Below are 11,923 nucleotides of genomic sequence, written 5' to 3'. Positions count from 1 at the left end.
CAGCAGTCATGATACGAAACTCCCAAGATTTGAGAAAAGTGCTGGTCATTGTGTGTTTGACGCTGGCTCCAGATCTGACAGAGGCCCTCCCCCCCTCCGCACCAACACGGACCCATGTTTGGCTTCGTGTTTCTCGTCTGCTGGGTTTCTTGGTTGGGCCGGCCACATTGACCTGGGGGATGGATTTAGTTGTAGCGCGTATGTATACCTACGGTGAGGTCGGGTTGGGTATCCTTACCACGTGGAGGGCCGTTCCCTCTAAGCTTCTGCGGGTAGGAAGGAAGATTGTGTGTGTTGTGTTGTTCTAGTGTATGTACGACTATGCGGTAGCCCATCAATCATCATGCCTGCCTTCCATGCCATAGCCGTGGGGATCTGGAATCGCCGGGGAGGACCCTAGAGGCGTGGACGGGAAACCTGGCTTGGCAACCCAGACCAGACCAGTACCGGGACCGCACAGTCGTTCTACGTGGTGAGTGAGTGTGACTGAAGGAGTAACCCTCCCTCTCCCCAATCCAGGGATGGGGTATGTGAACTTGATGGCTGGGAATGCTGCTCCCCAAAGAGAAGAATCGGAAACTCAGGGCCGCACTGCCTCACTCCCCGAAGGGTGGTGGTTCGTTGGTCCCCTCCACGCTTTCCTTACCTTCCTGACTAGTGAAGTAGAAGATGTGGCTCTGGGTCTGGGCTGGCGGAAGTGACGAGATGCGTGTCACACATTCTCGCAAGGATGAGCGACGACATGAGAACCTTGGGCACGGTAAGCTTGTAGCGTGCGTGTGTTGAGAGCTTTCTTGTGGGCTAGAACTAGACTAGACTAGACGGCTACAGTCTGTGGTCTGTGTTCACGGCGGAGACACACCACACACACACACACAGACATTCGCATAGCCTTGTCGAGAGCATAGCCGGGCAGGCTTCATCGTTGGTCCAGAATTCTGCCCAGTTGTCTGATAAGGTTTCTGGCACGTCGACCGTGTCGAACTGCTTAAACCCACCCGTCGTAGGTAGGGTAGCTCGTGGCGGGGGAGGATGTAACGGGCACACACAGCCTTAGGTGCGTTTGACACAAGCTTATCGTTGGTTCGTGGATGATCTCCTCCCTTCCTCCCCACCCGCTCAACCTTTTTCTGTTCGAGAAATGTTCGTGATCTGAGAAGGTTGTTTTGGGACGTTGTCATGTCAAAGAGGTGTCAGCGGCAGTCTGTGGGATAAACCAGTCAAGTGGAGACTATCTTGTGTCAAATTCGGAGAATTTTTTATTGGGAGTTCTTGGCTGGTTAGTGCGTTGAACGGGAACACGAAAACGAAGTCGGGAGCGTTGCGGAGTTGTGGAGAGGAAAGGGGGGAACCGGCTCCCGGACCTTGGGGCCCGGGGCTGGGCAGCACAATTTTCTGCTGGGCTGGGACCGGAACGCGGCGGCCGGGAGATCTTGGCTGGGATTCTTTTGGGATTCAGCAACTTCCCGGTTCTGATTACCAAATTATCTAGTCTATTACTTTCTTTCCAGGGATCACAGGTCCCCGCTTGTATTGTTTTGTGGTGCGTTACTGTTAGGATTAGTCCCAACCGTGAGGTTTTAAGTCTAAGCCGCGATGTGTGGTGTAAGTCGGGTTACAGCACGCTTCGAAAAGGCTTGGTTGAGGTGGCGGGGTTTTCGACGTGTGTCGAGTTTTCCTTGCCGTTTGCTCTCACGTAATGGAGAGACTGACTTACATCGCGGATTGTTCCTGGCGACTGACGATGGTTGACAAATACGCAAGACGGCTTACTGAGAGGGTATGCTGGTGAGGCGTCTTGGTCGTCAGCCGATCCGGCTCTGGGCGCGGCATCCCGGCTGACGATGATGGATAAGGGGAGCCGAAGTCGACTTTGGCTGCGGTAGACGCGGCTGGCTATGAGATGGTTTGATGGCTAGGGAAGCTGGTGGGCGGATGGTTTGAGAGGTCTGGGCAGAAGAAGTCTTTTAGTGTGGAGTTTAGTCTTGGTCTGAGGTTATCCAGACTAACGGCAAGACGCAACGTCGCAACCGCGTATTACTGATGGAACTTGAGCGTAAAGGGAATTCTCTCGGCCTGGATCAACGAAGAAGGAAAAAGGCAAAAAGGAACCCGAATGATTATATCAATCGCTGTGAGGATTTGAGCCTCACGCGTGGGTCGAACCCGCAACCTTGAGATTAAGAGTCTCACGCTCTACCGATTGAGCTAGCAAGGCGGGTTTGATTAGTAATCGGCGAGGCAAAACTTCGGCACATGTTTGGTTAGCTGGTGGGTTTGCTGTCCGCCGTTCGGCTCCGCGGGTTCGGCTCCGCTCAGCGTGTAAGTCCCCCTTGGGTTGAGTCGTTCTTGTTGTTCAAGTTTGAGTGAGGCCATTCACACGCTACCACGCACGCCATGAAGCTTATCAGGACAGAGTTTTATTCTTTCAGAATATTGAATATTAAATGTGTACTTATTAGATATAGTGAGATATCTATAACTAGATTATAAGGGTGGCTGCATTGTATTGCGCGGCGTATTGCATTTGTTGTTGTTCAAGTTTGAAGTTCGATTCTTTCTAGTGGAAGCTGCCCATCCATCTTAATTTGACTTCTCCTCTTCAAGTTGCTGAGTCTTCTTTCGATTCAAGTACTTTGCAAAGTTTCGGTGTTCCGCCTTCCGATTTCCGATGGTTATCCCTCTTATTGAATCTTCGTATCCAATCCTGATATCAAAGCTTGCCTCCTAGACTCACTGGCTACAAAAGAAACTCTCCGCCTGTTTGCTTCAGCATATTGGTGTAATATGGTTGAAAGTTCAGCCACCCTCGGTGCCTTGTACCGATTCTCTGCTCAGTAAAGAACGCCGTCTCGTGATCAATCTCCTGCGGTCGCGACCCCTCTCCCTGGGCATTAACGACCGCGTCGATCATCAGCTGACTCTGGCAACACTTGTCGAAGCAAATGAACCAATACGCCGCTTCATCAATCGTCTCTCCCACCGACAGCAGCCCATGGTTCTGCAAAATGCAAACCTTGTCTCTGGGTCCCAAGGTTGAAGCAATGTTCTTGCCCTCCTCAGACGACAACACGACTCCTCCATAATCGAGGTTGACGCTGTGTGATTCGTAGAACCGCAACGAGTCTTGCATAAGGGCTGGCAACTTCCTTCCAAAGACAGAATATGCCTTGCCGTAGACAGTGTGGGCGTGACAGACGGCGTTGATCCAAGGATGCGCTTTGTGGATCTCGGAGTGGATGGAAAAGCCGGCTGCGTTGACGGCGTGATCACCGACGATGACTTCAGCGTCTTCGTTGACGCAAACTAGGTCGGAGACGCAGATGTCGGCAAAGTGCATGGCGTATCTGGGAGGGTCAGTTCGAATCTTTGGAGTAAATTGCTGGCCTTTCTTACGGGTTGATCCAGAAATGGTCTGGTCTGATGGGGTCACGGAGAGACATATGACCGGCGACACCTTCGTCATAGCCCCGGGCGGCAAAGACGCGAAAGGCGCAGGCCAAATGTTCCTTGCAGTACCTCTGCTCCTCTTCCTTCGTGGTAAAATTCGGGATAGTGGGAACTGAGCTGCGCCCATCCTTCGTTTGGGCACCAACGGCCATGGACTTTAGATCGGTGCCCCTTTTGTTGAAGACCGCCGATTTATCGTCTAAGGGAGCCCCATTGTCCACGGCAGATGGGGGCTGGATGTCGACAGTGGATGCTGGAGCCATGATGGTGACGATTGGAGCGTACTTAGAGTTTGTGGAATTGTTGACAGCAAATTATTGATGCGAATAATGAACAATTTGGGTGGTGATGCTGAGGTGCTGGGGATATCGTCCGGAGACAAACGTTCCATTTAAAAACACATGAAAACACGCAGTGATTTGTTGGCAATCATGATCATCAGTAGCGAAACGTAACTTTTCAATTTACAAATCGTTTCCGCCGATCAAAGAGCGCTCCTCGGGGGTGTCCGAACACGACAGAAGGTGGTCGTTGATCCTCCGCATAAGCTTCCCCGCATGGCTCGGAGCGCCTCCGAGTGCCCCGCCAGCGCAGACGGACACCTCCGAATCTCGTATCACTGATCTGCAACATACCCTGAACCATCAAAGTTGCCCAAGGTGTTGTGCATCCATTGCGGACTCTCCCCGGGGGGCAGAATCTCATCCCAGTCAATCATGCTCCAATCGATGTTGTCCAAGTTTAACATGTTGTCAGAGAAAGCCGGTGGCATGTTCCACGACTGTGCCTGGTGAATTTCGGTGCTGAAGTCCCCAGTGGGACCTTGTTCGCCCGTATTCCTCAAGGGCGCAATTGATGCCGCGTCACCTCCGAGGTCGACCACGAATGTTGATTGGAGTGAGTCCACGACCTTCCCCGCCAAAGCCTTGAAGATGCGGATATGCTTACCCACGCTCGTCCAGGTTTCCGCGATGTGTGCCAAGGTGTCGATGATCGAAGAGGTGATTTCGAGTATCATGGAGAGTTGCCGGTTCCAAGCTTGTAACGAGACGGCATGGTTTCGTGTCAAATCCTGCCGAGATAGACCGCAGTATAGCACTGTGAAGCCAGCCGACATGACGTCGTGAACACATGTCCAGTTCATCACGAGTTTGTCGCTGGTCCTCATAGCTTGGTACAGAAGTGCTACCTGCCCGGCGGCTTCCAGACAGCGATCCAGGCAAGTTTCAACAGCTTGAGGAGCTCTTTCGGTTTTGCTCATCAACAGAAATCTGAAGACTTTCAAACGTTCTCTGAAGTAATTCAGATCTCTCCACTCCCTCGTCTCGTAAGGGTTTCTGGCATTCGTGAGTGGCGGAAAGCTGTCTCGCCAGTCGTCCAGTTCTAATAGTATTTTGTCGGCTTCTGATACTATGTCTGATGGCTGTTTGCTGCGGTCGTTTCGGAAAAGAGTTGATTGCATCCTCGAGGTTACTCTTCGCAAACTGATTTGCCGAAGCTGAATGGATACCTCGGAGATACCTCGCAGCATTTGAGCTTCCTCTCGACCCATCTCGACCAAGTCGTCATCCGCGTCGATAGGCAGCTTCATGCCTAAGTCAGTCTCTGATGGCGAGAAACAAGTGCATCTTACCTCAATTTGAATTTCATCATCTTCCAAGGCCCTGGGTCGACCTAACATTGAACTGCTATGTCTGTCATTCACGTAGGAAGCCCAGAACACTCTGCGTTGCATCTGCTCGGTCATTGAGCTCATCCTTCTGTTTCGCTTTTGGTGAAATCTGTTCTCGATGCAAATTCGCATTGCAACTCGAGCAAGGTCCCATTTGTTGCCGACTGAAAACGTTAGATGATGCTCTTGGACGCTTCATCCATTGAAAACTCACTGCCAATGTCGTGCTGTAGGGAAAACAACAGGATGAGCAAGATTGCTTGGATATCCTCAAGCTGCGATAATCCCAAAGTAGGCCCTGTACATTCCATTGCAGATATGTAGTAGTTCACGGGTGCGATGTGATGCTCGCCTGCCCGTACAAGGGAAATGGCCCCTATGGCAAATACCATGTACAGTCTGAACATGGTTGGCTTCGAAGTAGCTTCTGAGTTTTCGTAGACGCCTTCTAATTCTCGCAACAAGGCAGCTCTGCATAGAAAAGGATGAAGTAGGTGCGGCCCACTCAAACTGTTTTACATCAAGTAAGCTGCTATGCAAGTCTTAGTGTGAGGATATCAACTGACTAGGATGCCACCAAACTTCGTGCGACTCCAAGAGGCGGGAGCGATACCGGGGTAGCTCTCATTTCATCGATTTCCATCTGCTCCTTGGCTACCTCAAGACCAACGTCCAAGAATGACATGTCTGCGGCTTTAGCAGCAACCGCTGCGGTAACTAACTGGGCCATACTACATGCATATTCAGTCAGCGCAGTTTTGTTGTCGTAATTGATACAGATATTCTCACCTCATGACACTACCGTCAGCGTGACATGTTGAATCCCCTCCAGAGGCCCCAGCAGTAGGAGAGGTGAAAGTTTCCTCCTGAACTTGAGTCGGCTGACTCGGCTGGGCCTTCGCTGCCTCTATTCTAGCATTGAGTCCGCGGATTCGAGCTTGAAGCTCTTCAACGTATCTAGAGCTCATCAGCAAATCTTACCTCAAGCTAACTCCATGAATCAAAAATGGGTAATGCATCACCCTCTTCTGTATTCTTGGCGGGAGGCGAGATCAATGTTGATGCACGGGGATTCCGCTTTTTGACAGTTTCGACATATTTTGGGATCGTCATCACACTATCTTAATGTTAGATAAGCTGCCCTAAAATGCGAAACCATCACATACCTTTAGCTTTTTTGCTTTGCATCTCTTGCAAGCAACAACTATTTTCTCGGCCATCATGTCTCCATGTAGGCTTCACTGGCATTCGGTGTAAGACTGTAGGTCGGCTGGCCAACTTCATGCGGGGAAATTGCAGAGTTAATTAACATCGCTTACATAATAGTAACTTTTTACCTGTCATCTTCATCAAAGCCCCAACCACAAAAAGGCGGGTTCCCTCTCACAAGTTGCCCTGGCTAGCTTCATCTCAGATCTGAAATGCCACTCCAAACCCCATCTTCACAAAGGCTAGCCCTTGCGTGTCAACGATGCAGAAAACGCAAAGTCAAGGTATGATGACTCAGTAGACTAAAGTCACGTTAACACTCGAAGTTGATCTGACCGGTATTCCACGGTAGTGCGATCTCCAATCACCAGAATGCGGGAACTGCTTGAAAGCCCACGTGCCCTGTGTGGGCCAAAGGTTGCTGTCAAGCCGAGCTGTAGGATCCCTACCACAAGGGTAAGTACCAAAACACGCATCATCATATCATTTTGGAGAGCGCTGAGATAAAGTGAAGTTTAATCGAAAGCCTTGAAGCTGAAGTCAAGAGACTGGAGAGAAGCGCTGCTGTTTCAAGCGAGAATGTGGATTGTATCGAGTCCGTTCCGACAACAGGGACATCGGTTACGAGCTCGCCGGTTCCCAATCTTGACGTTGACGAACGAGTTCCTGGAATCTTGTCGAAGCCAGCCAATTTCGACTGGACCGCAATTGGAGAGTTCAGCCCAGCCAACCTCCACCCCAAAGTCTCTTATGGCATAGCTCGCATGGTTCACTCAGCCATCGCTGTAGACAACCAAAATCCTTTCCATTCAAGGAATACGAACCTTCTCTTTCCTTCATTGAACGAATCTTCTTCTCCCGTCAATTCCCATCCCTTGTTCGAAGAGTACCTGGAAGCATACTTTGGAACCGTTCAACCAGCATTACCATTCTTAGACGAAGCAACAGTTCGACAACTGTACGACGAGGACATCAGAAACAGCTCAAAGTCTATAAATTCGCCTCTAATTATGTTGATTCTGTCAGTTGGGGCGATGCTTTCAGCCAGCCATAGATCCATCGCTCAGTATCACGGGATGAACCTCTATTCTTCGGCGATTCAACACCTGGGGACTTTGGTTCGTGGCGAGGATCTCCAGACTCTTCAGGCTCTGCTTCTTATGTGCTTGTTCTCATTAATGAATCCGCTGGGAGGAAGCACTTGGCACCTCGTAGGGCTTTCAATGCAGATTGCCATCTCTCTTGGGCTGCATCAGCGGCGGAATGCGTCAACCAAGTCGACTCCAAAGCCCGTTAGCACTAATGGGTTCTGGTCTGCCTTCGTTCTTGACCGGTGAGTATCCTGACGCTGCTTCCGGGAACGACACTGAAGTATGGACAGCATTGTATGCACGGCTCTAGGGCGACCTTTTTCAATTGCCAACGCCGATATCAATTGCGAGGTAAGGCATCATAGAAAATCTGGATTGAATGATTTGGGAATGACTTTGCATGCGTAGCTTCCTCCGTCGCAAGACAGTGGCCTGGACTTTACCTCCATCTGCAAAGTAGCTCTTGCAATGTCAAGAGATCAAAAAGGCAATTCAGACGAGTTAGTGACTTTACTTGAAGCTCAAGAGCTCCAGAAGCAAGTTATAACCGCAAGGACCTCGAATCCTAGCACACAGAGTGCAGTGGACCTAACTAAGCAACTCGGATTGCAGATGTTGGTCTGGATGTATCCAGTCTGGAGCATCAGGAAATACCCTGAAACCCTGGATCGATGTCTCGAAGTTATGAATCACTTTATTTCATACTCCCAAGGCCAATCTGGCGCTGACAACAGTCGTATGTGGACTTGCAGTCACGCAGTGTTTCACGCAGCTGCTCTATGGACCTACGCAACTCGTTGGCGCCAAGCCAACACTCACGAATACCGGACAGAATCTCATCTCGAGGAGAAAGAAAGTGAACTGAGGGATAGGGCCTTTCAGATTTTAGACACCCACGCCCTTGCATTCGGAGGGTTAAGTGGACTATCAACTGTGTTGAAGGCAGTTCACAGTCACGACGACATCGTGGCTCTCGTAAGTCGCCGATATCCTCCCCATCATTTTCTCACACAAGCACTGAATGCCACAACTCAGGAAGAGCAAAGATTGGAGGTGATTCAAAATGAAAGGTCGCGAGAGCTAGTTCGGCTTCTCGCAAGCTTGAGGAGGAGAGCCTAAATCGAGCTTGTGTAGAAACATTGTTGTGGTCGAATGCTTCTTAGGTGAAACATAGAGTACAATAAAAGATTTGAAAAGTCAGTAGCCAAAAGACTCGACGTGGCACTGATTTTCGTCAACATCAACGGGACACGTGGTTGTTTTAAACCATGGAAAGCAGGACGAAAATGTGGCTGAAGCGGTTCAATTCAGCCCGAAGCCCATACTTTTGGCTCAATTTGGTAGGCGAGATGTCAAAAAACCAGAAGAGAACCTGTTGAGTTGATGGCATGTTACAAGCTCCGAGGTTGGGGTCTGTCGGCCGCCCAGGCTCGGAGCACGTCCGCACTTCGCAAGCAGGCAAGCCAGTCAAGTCGGAGGTGTCCGAAATCCACCGATCCAATGACACCAAGCTAATTCTGTTTTACAAAGCCGGCAATCACCAACCGGCTTCATCTTATTGCCAGATCTGCATGTGTAACCCCAATGTGGGGGAAATGCACGCTAATGCGAGTATCCAGCATGACGGTGACCCCCGAAGCCCACGATATGGTCCGACTACCACCAACTGGCGCATCGTGACCCAGAAACAGGGCACCGCTTCCCCACGGGGCTGGCTTCGTTCCCTAGTCCCTCTGTTGGGAAGCTTCATGCTTACTCAGGATATTCCCCGAGTCTGTTCTCTTGTGTATGGTATAAACTTACTTCACCTTCCCAGAATCTGTTGTTGTTCTATGTTGATATTTACAAAGCCTCAAGACCTGCCGACTTCTCGCCAAATTCAATCACATCTTTTCGGAAGCATTTGAAACCAAACGTTGTGTTCATTCATCATTTGATTCCTCCATAGTCAGGCCACATTTCTTTGCTGTCATGGCTGAGAAGAGTGCAGACTTTTCTGAAGTTGAAAATGCCGCAATTCGCCAAAGCGGATTGTCTTCTGAGGATGCTGCATGGCTAGATGCCTTCCCCGATGACAGGCGGAAAAGGGCTGTAAGAAAGGCAAGATGCTCAACATAACACGAGCAGATCCCTAGCTAACATAGAGGTCTCAAACAGGTCGACTATCGCTTAATCCCATTGCTGACGTTACTGTATCTATTCTCGTTCATCGATCGTGCCAACATTGGTAAATCCTTCACTTACATCAACGCTGTAAAATGAGGTTGCCTGACGATTAGGCTAGGAAACGCGAACATTGAAGGCTTATCTGAGACCCTCTCGTTGAGCAGCACCCAGTTCAACATTGCGTTGTCAATCTTTTTCATACCATATGTTCTCCTCGGTAAGAAACCAATAATGCTACAACTGATCTCGTCTCATTATGATACAACAGAGGTTCCGAGCAACTACATGCTCAATAAGTTCAAGAAGCCCTCGCTCTACATTGGCACTATCATTGTGGCGTGGGGTTCAATGACCGTGGTCATGGGTGTCGTCAAAAACTTTGCAGGACTTGTGGCCGTCCGCTTCATGTAAGTGCGTTCATATTGCTACCCAGACATTAAAATGACTAACAATTTCAATTCGCGAAGGCTCGGAGTGGCAGAGGCAGGTTTCTTTCCCGGAGCTATTCTCATTATCTCGAAGTGGTACCTGCGAAACGAAACTCAGACGAGAATAGCCCTGTTCTACACAGCCAGTGCCCTAGCCGGCGCCTTCTCGGGGCTCTTGGCTTTCGGAATCGCCAAGATGGACGGCGTGGGCGGTTATGAAGGTTGGCGTTGGATCTTCATCCTCGAGGGCCTCGCTACTGTTTTGGCAGGCATTGTCTGTTTCTTTTTCCTTGTTGACTCTCCAGCTACCTCTGGAAAATGGCTCGATCCCGACGAAATTCGCTATCTAGAGCTTCGACAACTCGCCCAGGCCGGTGTATCTCAAACAACGGATGGTAAGAGCAAGCGATTGGACTGGAATATCCTGCGATCGGTTATCTGCGACTGGCAGATTTACCTTCAAGCGTTGATCTACTGGTCAAACACCGTTCCGAACAACGCCCTCAAGTTCACGATGCCCAAGATTGTCCAGAGCATGGGCTTCACATCGTCGAACGCGCAACTGCTTACCGTGCCTCCATACTGTGCCGGTGCAGTTAGTGCTTATCTTTCGGCTATCTTTGCTGATCGATTCACCTGGCGTATGCCGTTCATCGTTGGGCCCCAGCTCCTCGTCATTACGGCGTACGGTATCCTGTTCGGCAAAGCCGTCGACATTCGCAACAACATCCCGGCTTGCTATTTCGCTATTGTGCTCTCGTGCATTGGTCTTTATCCTATCAACCCCGGAGGCAACGCATGGACGGTAAACAATCTGGCAGGCCCAACGAAGCGGGCCATGGGAATTGCGTACATGATCTGCCTTGGCAATCTTGGTGGCATCGTGGGAAGCTACATCTACATGGAATCGGAAAAGCCGAGATACCAAACCGGATTCGGGACTTCCTTGGGGTTTGCGGCAGTAGGTGTTGGGGCATGCTTGGTACTCGAGGCCGCCTATCACACCATCAACAGGCGGAAGTCAGCAATGACAGAGGAGCAAATCCACGCGAAGTACACAGACGAGGAGCTGGAATCCATGGGAGATAGATCGCCTCTGTTCAAATACCCGCTGTAGATAGTGCTACTCTAGATCTTACACATATGACACGTCCTCCATTAGAGTTACGTGCGAACTCATTTAAGGATGTAAAAGCAGCCACTTTCAGCAAGAATGCTCCATCAGATGATCATGGACGTAAGTATTTGTATATATCAGGACATATGTTCAAGGGCGGTTTTGATGAGATTCCATATTCCATTCAACCATCTTTTGGCCAAGTTCCGTGATACTGTCAATTCGATAACCCCATCCAGGTTCTTTACCATTCCTTAACCTGAACATGAAGACTGAGACTTGCGCCATCAGATCCTCAACTATGGAGGACGTTTAGAGAGGAACTGTGCGACCAAACGGATTGCTTAGCATGCAACTACAACCTCATCCATCAGTCAATCAGCAACACGGAATCACGTTGATTGTATTATGAAACTATGTAGGCCTCACTGCCACGGGCGTGGCTTCTATCGCCAACGACCCAGGCATCATTGTGATTGCGATTGAGACTGTCACCGTTGTCGGAAATTCAGCAGCCATCTCCGTTCAATGCGAGGTCGGAGAACGGCGCACGCGCACATCAAACTACGACATTGCTCACGCAAGGACACTGTAAACTGGGAATCTAACATTCCAACAACCTCTTGGCTGGTCATGATGTCCATGGCTGAATACAACTTACGCTCCCCTCGATCCTCGGGCGGGGTCCGAGACCATTGACAATGGCCATACGTCGCCTCGGACTTCAGCCGCTTCCACATATTCAGGTACCCGGCTCCAACGCCGAAGAGCTGTTCCGTCATCGCCTCGA

The 11,923-nt window shown here is 50.1% G+C and overlaps 3 protein-coding genes across 3 annotated transcripts; 1 reads left to right on the top strand and 2 right to left on the bottom strand.

The window, feature by feature from the left end:
- Positions 1-2,740: 2,740 nt before the first annotated feature.
- On the bottom strand, positions 2,741-3,713 carry CkaCkLH20_11336 (AraD-like aldolase/epimerase; the record flags this gene model as incomplete). The annotated part of the gene is made up of 2 exons (XM_038894050.1): positions 2,741-3,347; positions 3,397-3,713. The coding sequence occupies 2 exons, from the start codon at positions 3,711-3,713 to the stop codon at positions 2,741-2,743; spliced, it is 924 nt and encodes a 307-aa protein (XP_038740628.1).
- Positions 3,714-4,066: 353 nt separating this feature from the next.
- On the bottom strand, positions 4,067-4,618 carry CkaCkLH20_11335 (uncharacterized protein; the record flags this gene model as incomplete). The annotated part of the gene is made up of 1 exon (XM_038894049.1): positions 4,067-4,618. One exon carries the CDS (start codon positions 4,616-4,618, stop codon positions 4,067-4,069), a length of 552 nt encoding a protein of 183 aa, XP_038740627.1.
- A 4,775-nt stretch (positions 4,619-9,393) lies between these two features.
- Positions 9,394-11,133, top strand: CkaCkLH20_11334 (uncharacterized protein; the record flags this gene model as incomplete). Its single annotated transcript, XM_038894048.1, has 5 exons — positions 9,394-9,513; positions 9,580-9,649; positions 9,707-9,805; positions 9,857-9,995; positions 10,056-11,133. The coding sequence occupies 5 exons, from the start codon at positions 9,394-9,396 to the stop codon at positions 11,131-11,133; spliced, it is 1,506 nt and encodes a 501-aa protein (XP_038740626.1).
- Between the last annotated feature and the right edge of the window lie 790 nt (positions 11,134-11,923).

This window comes from Colletotrichum karsti, assembly GCF_011947395.1.
Source record: "Colletotrichum karsti strain CkLH20 chromosome Unknown Scaffold47, whole genome shotgun sequence".
Lineage (NCBI taxonomy): Eukaryota > Fungi > Ascomycota > Sordariomycetes > Glomerellales > Glomerellaceae > Colletotrichum > Colletotrichum karsti.
The sequence above is the reverse complement of the archived record's forward strand: the minus strand, read 5'-3'. Positions and strand labels throughout refer to the sequence as shown.